Source organism: Bos mutus, chromosome 2, assembly GCF_027580195.1.
Source record: "Bos mutus isolate GX-2022 chromosome 2, NWIPB_WYAK_1.1, whole genome shotgun sequence".
Taxonomy (NCBI): domain Eukaryota; kingdom Metazoa; phylum Chordata; class Mammalia; order Artiodactyla; family Bovidae; genus Bos; species Bos mutus.
In genome coordinates this window covers 8,455,549-8,469,768 of record NC_091618.1, presented here as the reverse complement: position 1 = coordinate 8,469,768, position 14,220 = coordinate 8,455,549, and the positions used below count along the sequence as shown (strand labels likewise).

Sequence of the window (14,220 nt, the reverse complement as noted above, 5' to 3'; positions counted from 1 at the left end):
CTTGCAGCCTGAGATAAGGCCTTACCCGGGTGTCTCTCCTGTCCCTCCCCTTAGTGGGTGTGGGGCTAAGGGTAATGCCCGGTGCTGGTGGAAACGCTGCACAGAGACGGACACAGGATGGGCTCTAAGTACCAAAAGTCTGTGCGGGTCTGGCTGCCCCTGTGTGCCATAACACTGGAGGTGATTTTCATTGTCATCTTCTTCTTTTTCACCTCCTATTCAGCTTCTGTAGATGAACAGAAGAAGCTCTTGAGGGACTACCGAGGTGAGTGTCCAGAGGGGAGGTGGTCACAGAGGCAAACAGCTGGTGCAGGGAAGAGGAGGTCCTCCGGGGGCATAGGGCCTCCTTTCCACAAAGTCTCTGAAGAAAGGGGTTCCCTCATCCTCTTCGATCTTTTGCACAAAGACCCAGCCAAACATGCCGTCTCTTCTTTAGGACCAGTGTGGCCATCACCTCTTCCATGAAGTCTTCCTTGTTTTGTCAGGGCAGAGGAGGAGCCTCCTTTTCTCTGTTCCTAGATTTCCCTTTGCCAAAGGGTCTTCACAATTCTCTGCCTCCGCTGCCCCCTCTTCTCTTTCCTTAACAGCAAGGAATTTCATGGTGTTGTTGGGTTTGAGGGATTTTGTTTCCTTTTTTTTGGTCTCTTTTTCTCATTTTTGTACCACCTTCCTTTTGGAAGCTTCCTTCTTACTTAGGGGCTGGGAAGTCTTCTTTCTGCCTGCAGATCCTCAGGCGTAAGCTCTGGCTGAAGGGAATGTAGGATGGTTGTTATTTTATATATATGCAGCTAAAAATACTCATAGACTGTGATGAGAATGACTCTTAACAAGATAGACATCCACAGTGGTGTGGCTTCTGCTTTTATAAAAAAGTTGAGAGGAGTTTTCAAGTACCTCAGAGAGTCAAGATGTTGTTTATGATAATGGAAGGACCTCCTTGAGTGAGGTCCCTGAGACCAAGCAGAAACATGAGCCCGGCTGAGTGCTTGCTTGTTTCTAAGTGATGTTAGCTAGTTGACTAGAAGCAAAGGGAAGGCATCCCTGGGCCCTCAGTGGTAGAAAGAAGGACAAGGAGATGACTTGGGGAGGGAAGTCCCTACACTGCTTCATGAGCTAGCCCAGAGAGGGCACTCAGTGCCGAACAAGCAAGGCCTGGGCACAATTTTCATTCAACTTACTGTAATTCTTTTCAATCGGGTACAATGTAATTCAATCCATTCATTCATTCATTTGCTCAATCTATTACAAACCATATGGGATCCAGACACATGCTAATCAGAGCTGGTATTTACTGATTACTTACTATGTACCAGGCACTCCAGTATTCTCTCCTGGACAATCCCATGAACAGAGGAGCCTGGTGGGTTACAGTCCACGGGGTCGCAAAGAGTCAGACAGGACTGAGCGACTAAGCATTCATGCACACACCAGACACTATTTTAAATGCTTTACACTGAATCCTCAGTGTCACCCTATGAGATAGGTACCATTTTTAAAAAATGATAATTTTATTTATTTACTTTCGGCTGTGCTGGGTCTTTGCTGCTGCGAAGACTTTTCTCTAGGTGCGGCAAGTGGGGGCTACTCTCTAGTTTCGGTGCTTGGGCTTCTTGCTGCAGTGGCTTCTCTGGTGGAGCGCAGGCTCTAGGGTGCTCTGGCTTCAGTAGCTGTGGTTCCCAGGCTCCAGAGCACAGGCTCAGTAGCTGTGGTGCAGGGGTTCCAAGGCATGTAGGATCTTCTCAGATCAGGAATCGAACCATGTCTCCTGCATTGGCAGGCAGATTCTTTAGAGACAGGTACTATTATGATCTCCATTTTTCATAGGAGGAAATTAGGCACTTGGACATGGAGCGATTTGCCCAAGACTTCAGCTAGCAATAGCAGAGCAGTTTTAAATTTTGCTGTTGTTGTTCAGTTGCTAAGTCGTGTCTCACTTTTTTGCAACCCCTTGGACTGTAGCCCATCAAGCTCCTCTGTCCATGAGATTTCCCAGGCAAGAATATTGACTAGGTTGCCATTTCCTTCTCCAAGGGATCTTCCAGACCCAGGGATTGAACTTGAATCTCCTGGATTGGCAAGCAGATTCTTTACCACTGAGCCATCAGGGAAGTCCTTGGTTTAAAGTTAAGTAGCCTTATATTTCGGAGAAGGCAATGGCAACCCACTCCAGTACTCTTGCCTGGAAAATCCCATGGATGGAGGACCCTGGTAGGCTGCAGACCATGGGGTCGCTAAGAGTCAGAAACGACTGAGTGACTTCACTTTCACTTTTCACTTTCATGCATTGGAGAAGGAAATAGCAACTGACTCCAGTGTTCTTGCCTGGAGAATCCCAGGGATGGGGGAGCCTGATGGGCTGCAGTCTATGGGGTCGCACAGAGTCGGACACGACTGAAGCGACTTAGCAGCAGCAGCAGCCTTATATTTGGGCTTCTCTGGTGCTTAGACAGAAAAGAATCCGACTGCAAGGTGGGAGACCTGGGTTCGATCCCTGGGTTGGGAAGATCCCCTGGAAGAGGGCATGGCAACTCACTCCAGTATTCTTGCCTGGAGAATTCCTATGGACAGAGGAGCCTGGCGGGCTTACAGCCCATGGGGTCGCAGAGTCGGCCACGACTAAGCGACCAAGCACAGCACAGCACAGCCTTATATTTAAAATAGAAAAGCAACAAAGACCTGCACAGGGAATTCTGCTCAGTTTTCTACAGTAACCTAAATGGGAAAAGAATTTTAAAAGGAATGGACCCACGTATATGTATAATTTAATTGCTTTGCTGTACATCTGAAATGAACACAATATTGTTAATCAACTATGCTCCAGTATAAAATAAAAATTAAAAAATCAAATAGATTCAATAAAACTAAATTAAGGGGAAAAGATAAACTTAAGCAGCCTAGTTTGAATTTCCGTGCACTTAACCATGATGCTTCACAGCCCCATTTTACAGTCAGGTTGAGTCTCTTGTCATATAATCAGTAGGCATAGGAGCCAATATTTCAACTTTGTAGTTTGGATCCAGTTTCTTTACCCCTAGGCTGTGCTGCTAACATAGACATAAGTGTCCTTAGAAGCTCACGCCCTATGGCAGCACAGAGGAGGGCCCACAACCCAGGCGGGGAGATGGGGGTGCCAGGAAAGGCCTCTGGAGGGAAGTGACTACCCAGCTGGGCCTCAGAGGCTCAGGTAGAGTAGCCATATGAAAAGGGAGGGTCTCGAGCACAGCAGGAACCATTGTGTTCATCAGACTGGACCAGGCTGGAGTTTAACCCTATAGTGCTGTCGGAGCGTAAAGAGGGAAGCAGTGGGTGGACCCATTCTCTTGAGTAAGCAGGCTGCCCTTCATTCTCTTGATCTATTAGGAAGCAGGAGTGTGATCAGTTTGGGTTTGGTTATGGAGAAAGCCATTCCAGGACTGGCATGGGGGTGGGGAAGGGGCCTGACTTGAGGTGGAAGCCAGTGTGGGGACTGTAGTGTTGTATGGACTGAGGGGCTTCAAATTTTTCAAGCATGCCCCGTATTTCTATGTTCTATTTAAATCCTGCTGCAGTAATACATTTTGCACATTATCATAGATGTACGTAAATTAGAAAATCGGAAAGAAAAAAGGAAATAGAAAATATTTTCAAATGACTGATTGTGATGGTGTCAGTCACTCCAGGCAGGGTCCATTGTTACCGTGAATGATAGTGGGTGGCAACTGATTCCTCAGGGTCTTCTAGATAATTTCAAATTATCTCGCTTGACTTCTTGTCAGATGGGATTAGATGGGGTTTTTTCTTTAACTCTGAATGTGACTGACGGACAGCGTGCACAAGAAGTTTCCTTCTACCCTGTTTCCGCGCTTGCCTGACATTATTCTTTTGCCTTCAATCTGTGGTTTTTGGCAGTTGTTTGAGCTGTTAGTCCATTTTGTGAAGGTTGCTGCTGCTACTGCTACTGCTGCTAAGTCGCTTCGGTCGTGTCCGACTCTGTGCGACCCCATAGACGGCAGCCCACCAGGCTCCCCCGTCCCTGGGATTCTCCAGGCAAGAACACTGGAGTGGGTTGCCATTTCCTTCTCCAATGCATGAAAGTGAAAAGTGAAAGTGAAGTCGCTCAGTCGTGTCTGACTCTTAGCGACCCCATGGACTGCAGCCTACCAGGCTCCTCTGTCCATGGGATTTTTCAGGCAAGAGTACTGGAGTGGGGTGCCATCGGCTTCTCCGAGTTTGTGAAGGTTAGTTGAGTTAAAACTAGATAGCAATCTGTCAATCTACTTAATCTAATCCAGTCCACGTAAACTATAATAAGTCATTTAAACCAGCCAATTCTAAAAAAAGACAATTTTGAGACAACCTGGAAATCTGAATAAAATGTGAGTATTATGTAACACACAGGCATTATTGTGAGTTTTGTTAGGTGTGATAATAGCATAGTGGGTGGTTTTAAACCTATTTAGAAGTAGGTTTAACAATTTAACAAATAGTGAGCCCTATTTGTTAGAGAAGCATCCTGGAAATAGAACAATGTCTGGGATCTGTTTCATGCCAAAAAGAAGAAGAAAAAGGAGAAAGAGGTAGGGAAGGAAGAGGGGGAAGGCGGAGGGGGGAGGGGGAAGAAGGAGATGGAGAAGGAGAAGGAGGGGAAGAAAAAAGAAAGGCTAAGGAAGGAAACAGGTGGAGAAGATAATAAAAACGAGATTGAATGGGATTAACACACTACTACATATAAAATAGATAATCCACAAGACCTACTGGTTTAGCACAGGGAACTCTACTCAATAGTCTGTGTTAATCTCTATGGGAAAAGAATCTGAAAAAAGAATGGATGTATGTATGTGTGCAACTGAATCACTTTGCTGCACACCTGAAACTAACACAACAAAAGAAGAAAGGAAGAAAACAAGGGGAGAAGGATAATTAAAAACAAGCCTGACCCCATGTGACAGTCATCAAAGCTGGGAATGGGTACATGATGTTCACCATGCTCCTCACTCTGTTTTTGTGTATGCTTAAAATTTCCCATAATAAAGCTGTCAGTTAAGCAAAACAAAACCCTGTCATTAGTCGCAACAAGATGAATATGGAGAAATACATGTCACCCCCCATTCAGGGGCCTAATATTCCCTCAGGACACCTTCCAAAGCTAGGGTACTGAGCTGAGATCCTAAGCAAGTCAGAGGAGGCTCCTGGATTCATCTGAACATTAAATGCTTGCAGAGTTGCAAAACTGACCAAGTGCCTTTAGGGGGAGAAGAGCCTAGATCAGTGGTCCTCAAATGTGGTCCCCAGACCAGCCACCTCAGCATCCCCTAAGAAATACCTGGGCCCCCATCCATACCTACTGATCCAAAACTCAAGGGTGGGGCCCAGCAGTCTATGTTTTACCAAGCCCTAATTGACTCAAACACACAGAAGTTTGAGGAGTGCTGGAGCTAGGCTGATTCACATCTCTGCTTCACTTCCTCTTCTTAGCTGTGAGACCTTGGGCAAATCACTCAATCTCTCTCTGCCTCTGGCACACGACGATAGTACTTACTAAGTTGTTGAAACGCTTGAAAAAATGAACACATAGGAAAACTGATAGAGTATTAGCTTTGAACTTCCCTTGCAGTCCAGTGGTTAAGACTCCATGTTTCCAATGCAGCGGGCTTGGGTTGGATACCTGGTCAAGAAACTAAGATCCGACGTGCCAAAAAGCACTGCCAAAAAAAAAAAAAAAAAGTATTAGCTTTTTATTATGAATAAACTTTAATTTCTTAAATGTTTTAGAAAAAATGAGTAGAAATAGCAGTGCTAATATCTCTTCTTCTGGCAGCCCCTTCGGATTGTCTAGAGAATTTTCTGAGGGGTGTGAACCCTATTCTGATGACCACTGGCCTGGTTGACCTGTGATGAGGTCAAATGGGCAGGGGCGGTAAAGGAGAAGCAAAGAGTCAGATTCAAGAGTTATTTAGGAGACAAAATTGGCTGTTCTTGGAGAAAACGAGAGAGGAGTCAAGGATGGCTTCAGATGTGTGATTGGCAGATGGAGGTGCCCATTTCTGAGATGGGAGGCACAAGTGGAGGGGCAGATTGTGGGATAAATGAACAATGATATGTTCATTCTGGGCTTGGGATTGAGGTGCCAGTGAGATGCCAGGGGAAAGCAATTGTATCCATTATCTCTTGCTGCATGACAAACCACCCCCAACCTTAGTGGCTCAAAATAGTAATCATCTAATTTGCTCTGGATCATGATTCTGTGGTTCAGCAATTTCAGCTGTACTGTGGTTACACAGGTCTGTCAATTTCACCTAGGGTCACCATGCATCTCCGGGGCTTCCCTGGTAGCTCAGCCAGTGAAAGACTCCACCTTCAATGCGGGAGGCTGGGGTTCGATCCCTGGGTCGGGAAGACCCCCTAGAGAAGGCAATGGCAACCCATTCCAGTATTCTTGCCTGGAGAATTCCATGGACAGAGAAGCCTGGCAGGCCCATGGGGTCACATAGAGTAAGACACGACTGAGCAGCTAAGCATCCATGCACATACCGTACATCTCCAGCTTGGAGCTTTGACTGGGGCGGACAGTCTCTGATAGCCTCATTTGCATGTTTGTCGGGTGATGCTGGCTGGACGCTTAGCCCATGTGGTTCCAGCAAACTAGCTCAGATTTTCACATGGCAGCAGAGGAATTACAGCAGTAAGAGAGGGCAAGACCCACTGCACAGGCGCTTTTCAACCCTCTGCTTGTATTGTGTTTGGTGATGTCCCATTAGCCAAAGCCAGTCACAAAGCTTAGCTCAGGTGGGAGGGGTCTATACTGGAGGGCATGACTCATTGGGGCCCGTTACTGTGACCATTTGTCACATAGAGCCTGCTTGAATGCTGCCAGACTGGGGGACCATCCTGGGCCCTGCACTGTGGCTACCACCCAGTTACCCCCATACTCCTTAGAAGCAGGAAGGAGAGCTATTAAAAGACAAGAAGGGCTTTGCCAATGACGTGTACTGATGTCATCGGCACTCAATGTACACTGTACATGCTTCAGTCGTGTCTGATTCTTTGCGACCCCATGAACTGTAGCCTGCCAAGCTCCTCTGTCCGTGGGATTTTTCAGGCAAGAATACTGGAATGGGTTGCCATTTCCTCCTCCAGGGGATCTTCCTGGCCCAGGGATGGAACCAGCATCTCTTGTGTCTCCTGCATTGGCAGGCGGATTCTTTACCACTGTGCCACCTGAGGAGCCCACATCTTAGCCTTCATGGCCCTGTTGATTGGGAAACCTCTTTTTCTTTTCCCAGACTGCTGTAGGGGTAAGGGTAGGGTGGGAGATTGTGGGGGAGGGGAAGGAAGCATGAGGCTCCATGGATGGTTCCAGACCAAGGCTGCAGAGGTACCGTGCGAAGTCGGTGGTGGGGAGCAGACTGTGGACGTCCAGCCCAGAGTCCGAGGAACAGGAACCGGGCCTGGCTTCGGGGCTGATTAAGTGTCTGCAGGTCAGAGGGAGGTGGAAGGGTGTGTGGGGAACGGTGGAGACTCCCAGGGGCAGCCAGGCTGAAGGAGTGGGAACAGTCTTGTCCAAAGACACAGCTAACAAGTGGCAAGTCCAAGATAATTTATAGTCCCTAACATTTACCATGCACCAGTGCTAGGCTAAGCGATTCACAGGAGCCAAGGAACTCACTACTAACAGCAAACCTCTGAGCAGGTGCCATTATTTCAGACCACTTTACAGACTAGGAAGCGGGGGACACGGAGGTTGAACCAGGCTCTGAACTCTGACAGCCAGACTCAGAGGCCCACACTCAAATTTGACACTAAGGAGAGTGAAGGATGGAGGGGAGGCAGGAAGGTATAGTGATTAAACCCAGAGCCAGGATTCAGGTCTGCCAGCACCATTTGCTAGCTGTGTGACCTGAGCTAATTCCAGCAGCTCTCTTTGCCTCCCTTTCCCCAGCTGTAGAATGGGGATAATCAAAGGTACCTCCTGCATGGGCTTGTCATGGTCTAAGCCTGGCTGGCACTTGGAAGAGTGCCTAGTTTGTGGAGGGCATGGTATATGTGCCCGCTGTTACAATGATGTTGATTATTGCCCTACAGGACTCCCAGGTTAGACTGGCTCCAAGTCGAGGGACTTGCATAAACTTCTCTGGAAGGCCCACCTTAGATCGTGTGTAAAGCCCCTGGAGCGATCCTCTCCTTATCAGCCCTGGACACCTTAGGTCCATTATCTTATCAGACCAGCAGCTCATGCAGGGCACAGCACAGGCTCTGAGAGGTGGAGGCTGATACCAGTGGGGATGAGCCCTGAGCTGGGACCCAGCGTTGAAGCTGGGATACAGTTGTGAGACATGGGAGGAGCGGGGGTGGACCAGAGCCCTGCGAGGCTGGGAGAGGAAGTGGGAGGATGCAGGGGGTGAGAGTAGAGGGACTCTGAACGCAAACGTGATTTACTGATCAGTTTGGGGTGAATAGCTTTGTCAACAGCTCCAAGAAACTGCCACCCTAATTTTATCCCCCTGGCTGAAGTACAAGCCCAAGCCCACCCGCCCCCCAGGGACAGTGTGGGGTCGTAGGAGGAGAGTTCTGAGCTCTGTACTTGCAGCAGGCATGGCAGCTGTGCCTGATAAAGCCCCCAGCCAAGAGCCTCTGACTTTTTATCTTCAGAGCCCCATGGACCGCAGCCTACCATACCAGGCTCCTCCATCCATGCGATTTTCCAGGCAAGAGTACTGGAGTGGGCTGCCATTTCCTTCTCCAGGGGATCTTCCCAATCCAGGGATTGAACCCGGGTCTCCTGCACACAGGCACTTTACCATCTGAACCACCAGGGAAGCCCTCTTCAGAGCCCCACCTCTGACCTAATCCTGGTTCCCTGCCCTTCCCACATGCTGCCCCCTGAATACACCAGAGCGGTGAGGTCCCTAGAGAGTATCAAGTCTAACTCCCATGAGCTACAGATAGGGAAACTGAGGCTCAAAGAAGGCATGGGACTTGCCTTAGGTCCCTTAGTGAGGTGTGGGCAATCAAGAGCAAGAGACAGCCGAGCACTGAGGGGAGGGCACTGCTCCAGAGTCCAGAGCTTGGCTCTGCTGCAGACATGCTGTGTGCTCTTGAGGAAGTCACAAGCTGTCTCTGGATCCCTTCTGTAGAATGAGAGGAAAATGGAAGGGTTCCCCTACTCATGGAATCTTCAGTAAGTCTGGACCCTTTGCATATAGCATTTCTGCAAAATGGGGGAACTGTTGTTTTTTTTTAACAGCAGTTTTTAAGGAAATATTAAATTTGCATATCTAGAAACAGGGCACTCAGAGCTGGTACACTGGGACACCCCAGAAGGATGGGATGGGATGGGGATGGAGGTGGGAAGGGGTTCAGGATGGGGGACACATGTACACCCATGGCTGACTCATGTCAATGTATGGCAAAAACCACCACAATATTGTAAAGTAATTAGCCTCCAGTTAAAATAAGTTAATTAATTTTTTAAACAGAATTTGCATACCTAAAGTGGAGTGTGATGTCTCCAATTGGCCACAGGCCTCACTACTCCCCAATATACACTATGACCTTCATTACGTAGTTTCCTGCTCGGCTCCTGGAGGAATTCCAGCAGTCCCAAGAGGAGCCCCTATACAAAATGTGCCCATTCCACCGCCATTCCTAAGGGGATGCAAGCAGGAGACTGAAACACTTCCTCCCCTCCCTCTCCCTTATGTCAGAGAAGAAGGTGCAAGAAGTCAGATCCTCTTGATGGTCCACTTCTCGCCCACTCCACAAGTCCCCAGATCCCATGGAGATGCCTGGGTCCCCTGTAATCAGGTTGACCTGGGATTATTATCCACCCAAGTCCTGTGTGCAAGACCCTAGCTACCTGTATTTTTCAATGAAAGTAAATTTCAATGTAAGTTGAAGAGGCTTTGGAGAGCTCTGGAAAGAAGAATTTCCTTGTTGCTATCAGACCCAAGGCTGGAGACCAGGTGACTTCTTACTGCTGTGAAGGTGATGATGGTGCTGGTGGTGAATAGCCGCTATTTACTGAGCTTTCTCCATGTGCCAGGGACAGTGCCAAGCTCTTGAACAAAACATTACTTCCTTTGGATTTCCCAGTACCCTCTGAGCGGGGATAATTGCCCTTATTTAGCTGATGAGGAGAGTAAACAACCCAAAGGCCATGCAGCTAAGAAGCTGAAACATACAAATTGCCATTCTTATAGGTCAAATGGTCAGATATTGGCAATTTAATATGATTTAACCTAATAGAGAATGATAGAGTTGGGGTCAGACAGAATTGTCTGACCTCAAAGCACAGGCTTTTTTTAAGAAAAAATTACTTACTCTCTTCATAACAGTTGTAGACAATTTTAACGCTAAAATTTTTTTTAAAAATAGAACTCTTCTAAACCCAGAGATAATCTCCGTGGGGGCGGGGAGCAGGGGGCGGAATTCCTTTAAGACTTCTCTCCAGGCATTTGCACACATGTGAACTTAGTTGGTGTTTGTTGATAAAATAGTCTTTACTATTCTGGAGCAATTACGTGTATTATACCATTTGATTCTGGCAACCTGATGAGGGAGGTATAATTATTTTTGCCACTTAACAGAAGAGAAAACCAAGAGGGCAGATAGTGTGGTAACTCAAGGCACAGGCTCTAGAGCAGACTCTCTAGGCTGAAATCCCAACTCTATTGGCTGGAGCAAATGATAACTCCTCTATGCCTCAGTTTTCACATCTGCAAAATGGTGATAATAACAGCACCCGCAGTGAAGGACGCTTGTGAGAACTAAATGAGATAGTTAACGTGAAGTGGTTTAAACAGCGTTGGCATTTGGCAAACATTTAGTAAGTGTAGGCGATTATTGAAGCTCAGAGATGTTAAATAGCTAGATTAAACCACACAGCTGGATAGTGCCAGAGCCCTGATAGAACCCCAAGCTTATCTAGTTTCAGAGCCCAAACCGTTACCCATTTTGCAAAGTTGGAGCCGATTCAAAGCATCCGCCCTTTCCTCTTCCTGGTCCCCTCCGGAACACCAGCTAAGTCCCTCTCGCCCATCTGCCATGGCAGCCACCGCACAAAGTCTGAGGCTGGGAAAGGGAGGATCACCCAGGTGGTCCTGGTGCTTTCCGATGGCCCCGCAGGTCCCCTTCAGAAGGAGTCAAAGGAGAGAGCTGTTTTTTGTAAGGATAATTTGGTTCTTGCCTGTGAACCTCTAGACCTACTACTGCCCCTTCTTTTCTGAATGACCTGAGCTAAGTCACCAAATTATGTGGCCTTATTTTCGCTTACACATGATCAGGAGGTTAAACCTGATTCTCAAAAAGCAAGAGGTCAGTACCTTTACTGAGTGTCAGCTATGTGCCGAGGACAGGTCCTGACTCCCCACGCACGTTCATATTATTGTGTTTAGTAATAACAATAATTGCTACCTTTGCTGAACACTCACTGTGGGCCAGGCTCTGTGTTAGCTCAGTCATTCCTTCCCTCAACCCTGTATGTGTTATCCCCACTATTCAGATAAGAAAACTGAGGCTTAAAGAGGGGAAGTAACTTGACCAAGCTCTCTTCAATGATCCTTAATGCCCCTTTCAGCTGCCGTTCCATAAAACTCTAACACAACCCTCCACCTTGTCTGCTTCTCTTCCTCCTTCTTGGACTCTTTACCCTGAGCAGCATTCCAGGATGTGTTCATCATGGCAACCTTTGGCTTCGGCTTCCTCAATACTTCTTTGCGGAGACATTGCTGGAGCAGTATAGCCTTCAATCTCTTTCTGCTGGTCCTCGGGGTGCAGCTGGCAGCCCTGCTGGATGGCTTCCTGACCCAACTCTCCCTTAGGAAGATGGTCATCGATATGTCCAGGTAACTAGATGGCTGCTGGATCACTTCTGGGTTCTTGGGGGTCTGGGGTCCAAGAGAGCAGATTCTAGAAGTGCTAGGATGTCTCTTTCTAGCGCCAATGCCATGCAATATTCAGGACTTACTTAAACTAACAAGTCATACATTGTCTAAAATTCATGTTTAACTGGCATCCTCTATTTAATATGACAACCCTCCTCTATGGCATCACAAGAGACCCAGATCTACAGCCCTCCTTGTGTCCTTTCTTTCTTTTTTTATTGATTTTGAAAACATATAGAGTGAATATTAGTTCAAAGAAAAAAATAATAGAGATTAGACAAAAAGAAAGAAATCTCACACTCAGAAAGGTAGTCTCTTGAAAAGAAGAAAGTACCTTCAGTCTTCAAATGCTGGTGGACAAGAAATAGCCATGCCTTTAGTTTCTTTAAATTAACTTTGATCTATTTAGATGCCTTTAGAAGAACTAGCAAAATTAACCTGTGTTGCTAGATGTCAGAATAATGGTTACCTGAGGTGGTTCTTGATTAGGAAAAGGCTCAAAAGAAACTTATGGGATGCAATAAACATCCTCTTGGGCTTCCCTGGTGGCTCAGTGTTAAAGAATCCGCCTACCAATGCAGGAGAGGCAGTCTCAATCCCTGGGTCAGAAAGATCCCTTGGAGAAGGGAAATGGCAACCCACTCCAGTATTCATGCCTGGAAAATCCCATGGACAGAGGAGCCTGGCGGGCTACAGTCTGTGGGGTCACAAAGGAGTCAGACACGACCTAGCGACTAAATAACAAAAACGTTTTCTATGCATTCTGGGTGGTGGTTACACGAGAGTGTATATGTGCATATACGCCCGGTGCTACATGCTCAGTCATGGCCCTGTGACCCCACAGACTATAGCCAGCCAGGCTCCTCTGTCCATGGGATTTTCCAGGCACAAATACTGGAATGGTTTGCCATTTCCTCCTCCAGGGGATCTTCCCTGACCCAGGAACTGAACCCACATCTTGTGTGTCTCCTGCATTGGCAGGCGGATTCTTTACTACTGAGCCCCTGGAAAGCCCATATATGCACATATACACATCCATAAAGTTGTACAAATCTGCAGAAATAAGTCATTCACAGTCAATAGGAGGAACAAGGTAAAAAAAAATGTTTTTAATTGTTTTTTGGTTTTATCCAGTTCTGAAACTTTTTATTGCCCATATGATGGTAAATCCCATCTCAAGTATCTGGGGACCACATCACCTTACAAGGCCATTCTACCCTCCCCTCTGATACCCTGCTAAAACTCTGGGCACTACTGTCAAACACCTCTCTGTGAGCCAGGCTCTGTGCTGGGCACTTCACAAACATTATTTGTTTAACTCTCTCATGGAGGGGTCTGACGTGGTGTACCGTCAAGGAATGAGATGCTCAGAGCTCACAAGACACTTGCCTAGGGTCACACAGCTAAGTGGTAGAAGTGGCTTCAGTTTTCATTCTGTAGCCTTTCCCACACACTGCAAAGTGGCCATGATAAGAAACACAGTCTAGCCAGCTCCCCATTGGCCCTGAAAATAACTCTCCACCTTTTTTTCTTTTTTAATTCGGGCTTCTTTTATTAAAAAAAATTTTTTTTTTCCCCATTTTTTGGCCACGATGATTTTTGGCCTACAAGATCCTAGCTCCCCAGCCAGGGATGGAGCCCTCACTGCCTTCACTGGCAGTGTGGAGTCTTAACCCCTGGACTGCCAGGGAAGTCCCCTCCACATTTTTTCTTTTAAACCATTTTAGAGCTGATCCCCAGGGGGAATCTATAACCCCACCCCCACCCCAGCAAGCACCCGGGGAGTGACAAAGGGCGTTCTGGGGGAGCCTGACAGGGTGGTCCTGCAGGGTTTCTGCAGCCTTGGCTCAAGTCACACAAGCCTTTGGGCTCCCGCACCTGAGTCTCCAGGCATCTCCAGTCTGCCCCTTCTTCTGACGTCCTGCCTGCAGGAATCTGTTTGCTCTTGATTCAATCTGGAAAGACAAGAAGAGGCCGTTTACCACCTGAGTGAACACCCCTGCCCCGCCCTGACTGCTCGGATCCTCCTGGCAGTGACCCCCAACGGGACTGGCTTCACAGAATTGAACAATGGGCTCCTTTCTGACCTTTCCTGCTCTGACTGGGGTGGTGGGCGGTGCCCAGGGCTGCCTCCCAGCCGGGCCCTCTCCCTCTCCCTGTCCTGAGGCCTCACCCACCGGTGCAGACTGACTTGACTCTAAATCGGTTCTGCCTTGAGTCATCGATGACCAGTCCCTTCAGGACAGGGGCCTGTCTTATTCACTCTTCTCCTCCTTTGTTTTCCTCACACAGTAAGGACTTAGTAATTGGTTATTGGAACAAAGATGAAAATGAAAAAGAACCCTAATATATGTGATGT

General features: G+C 47.4%; 1 protein-coding gene across 1 annotated transcript in view; it reads left to right on the top strand.

Annotated features, from left to right (window-relative positions):
- Window positions 1-117: 117 nt before the first annotated feature.
- The window catches only part of RHCE (Rh blood group CcEe antigens), a 40,929-nt gene continuing 26,826 nt past the window's right edge, over window positions 118-14,220 (top strand). Inside the window, exons 1-2 of the mRNA XM_005895854.2 lie at window positions 118-265; window positions 11,636-11,822. Coding sequence (XP_005895916.2) covers window positions 118-265; window positions 11,636-11,822 — 335 coding nt within the window. The remainder of the gene's footprint in view (window positions 266-11,635; window positions 11,823-14,220) is intronic.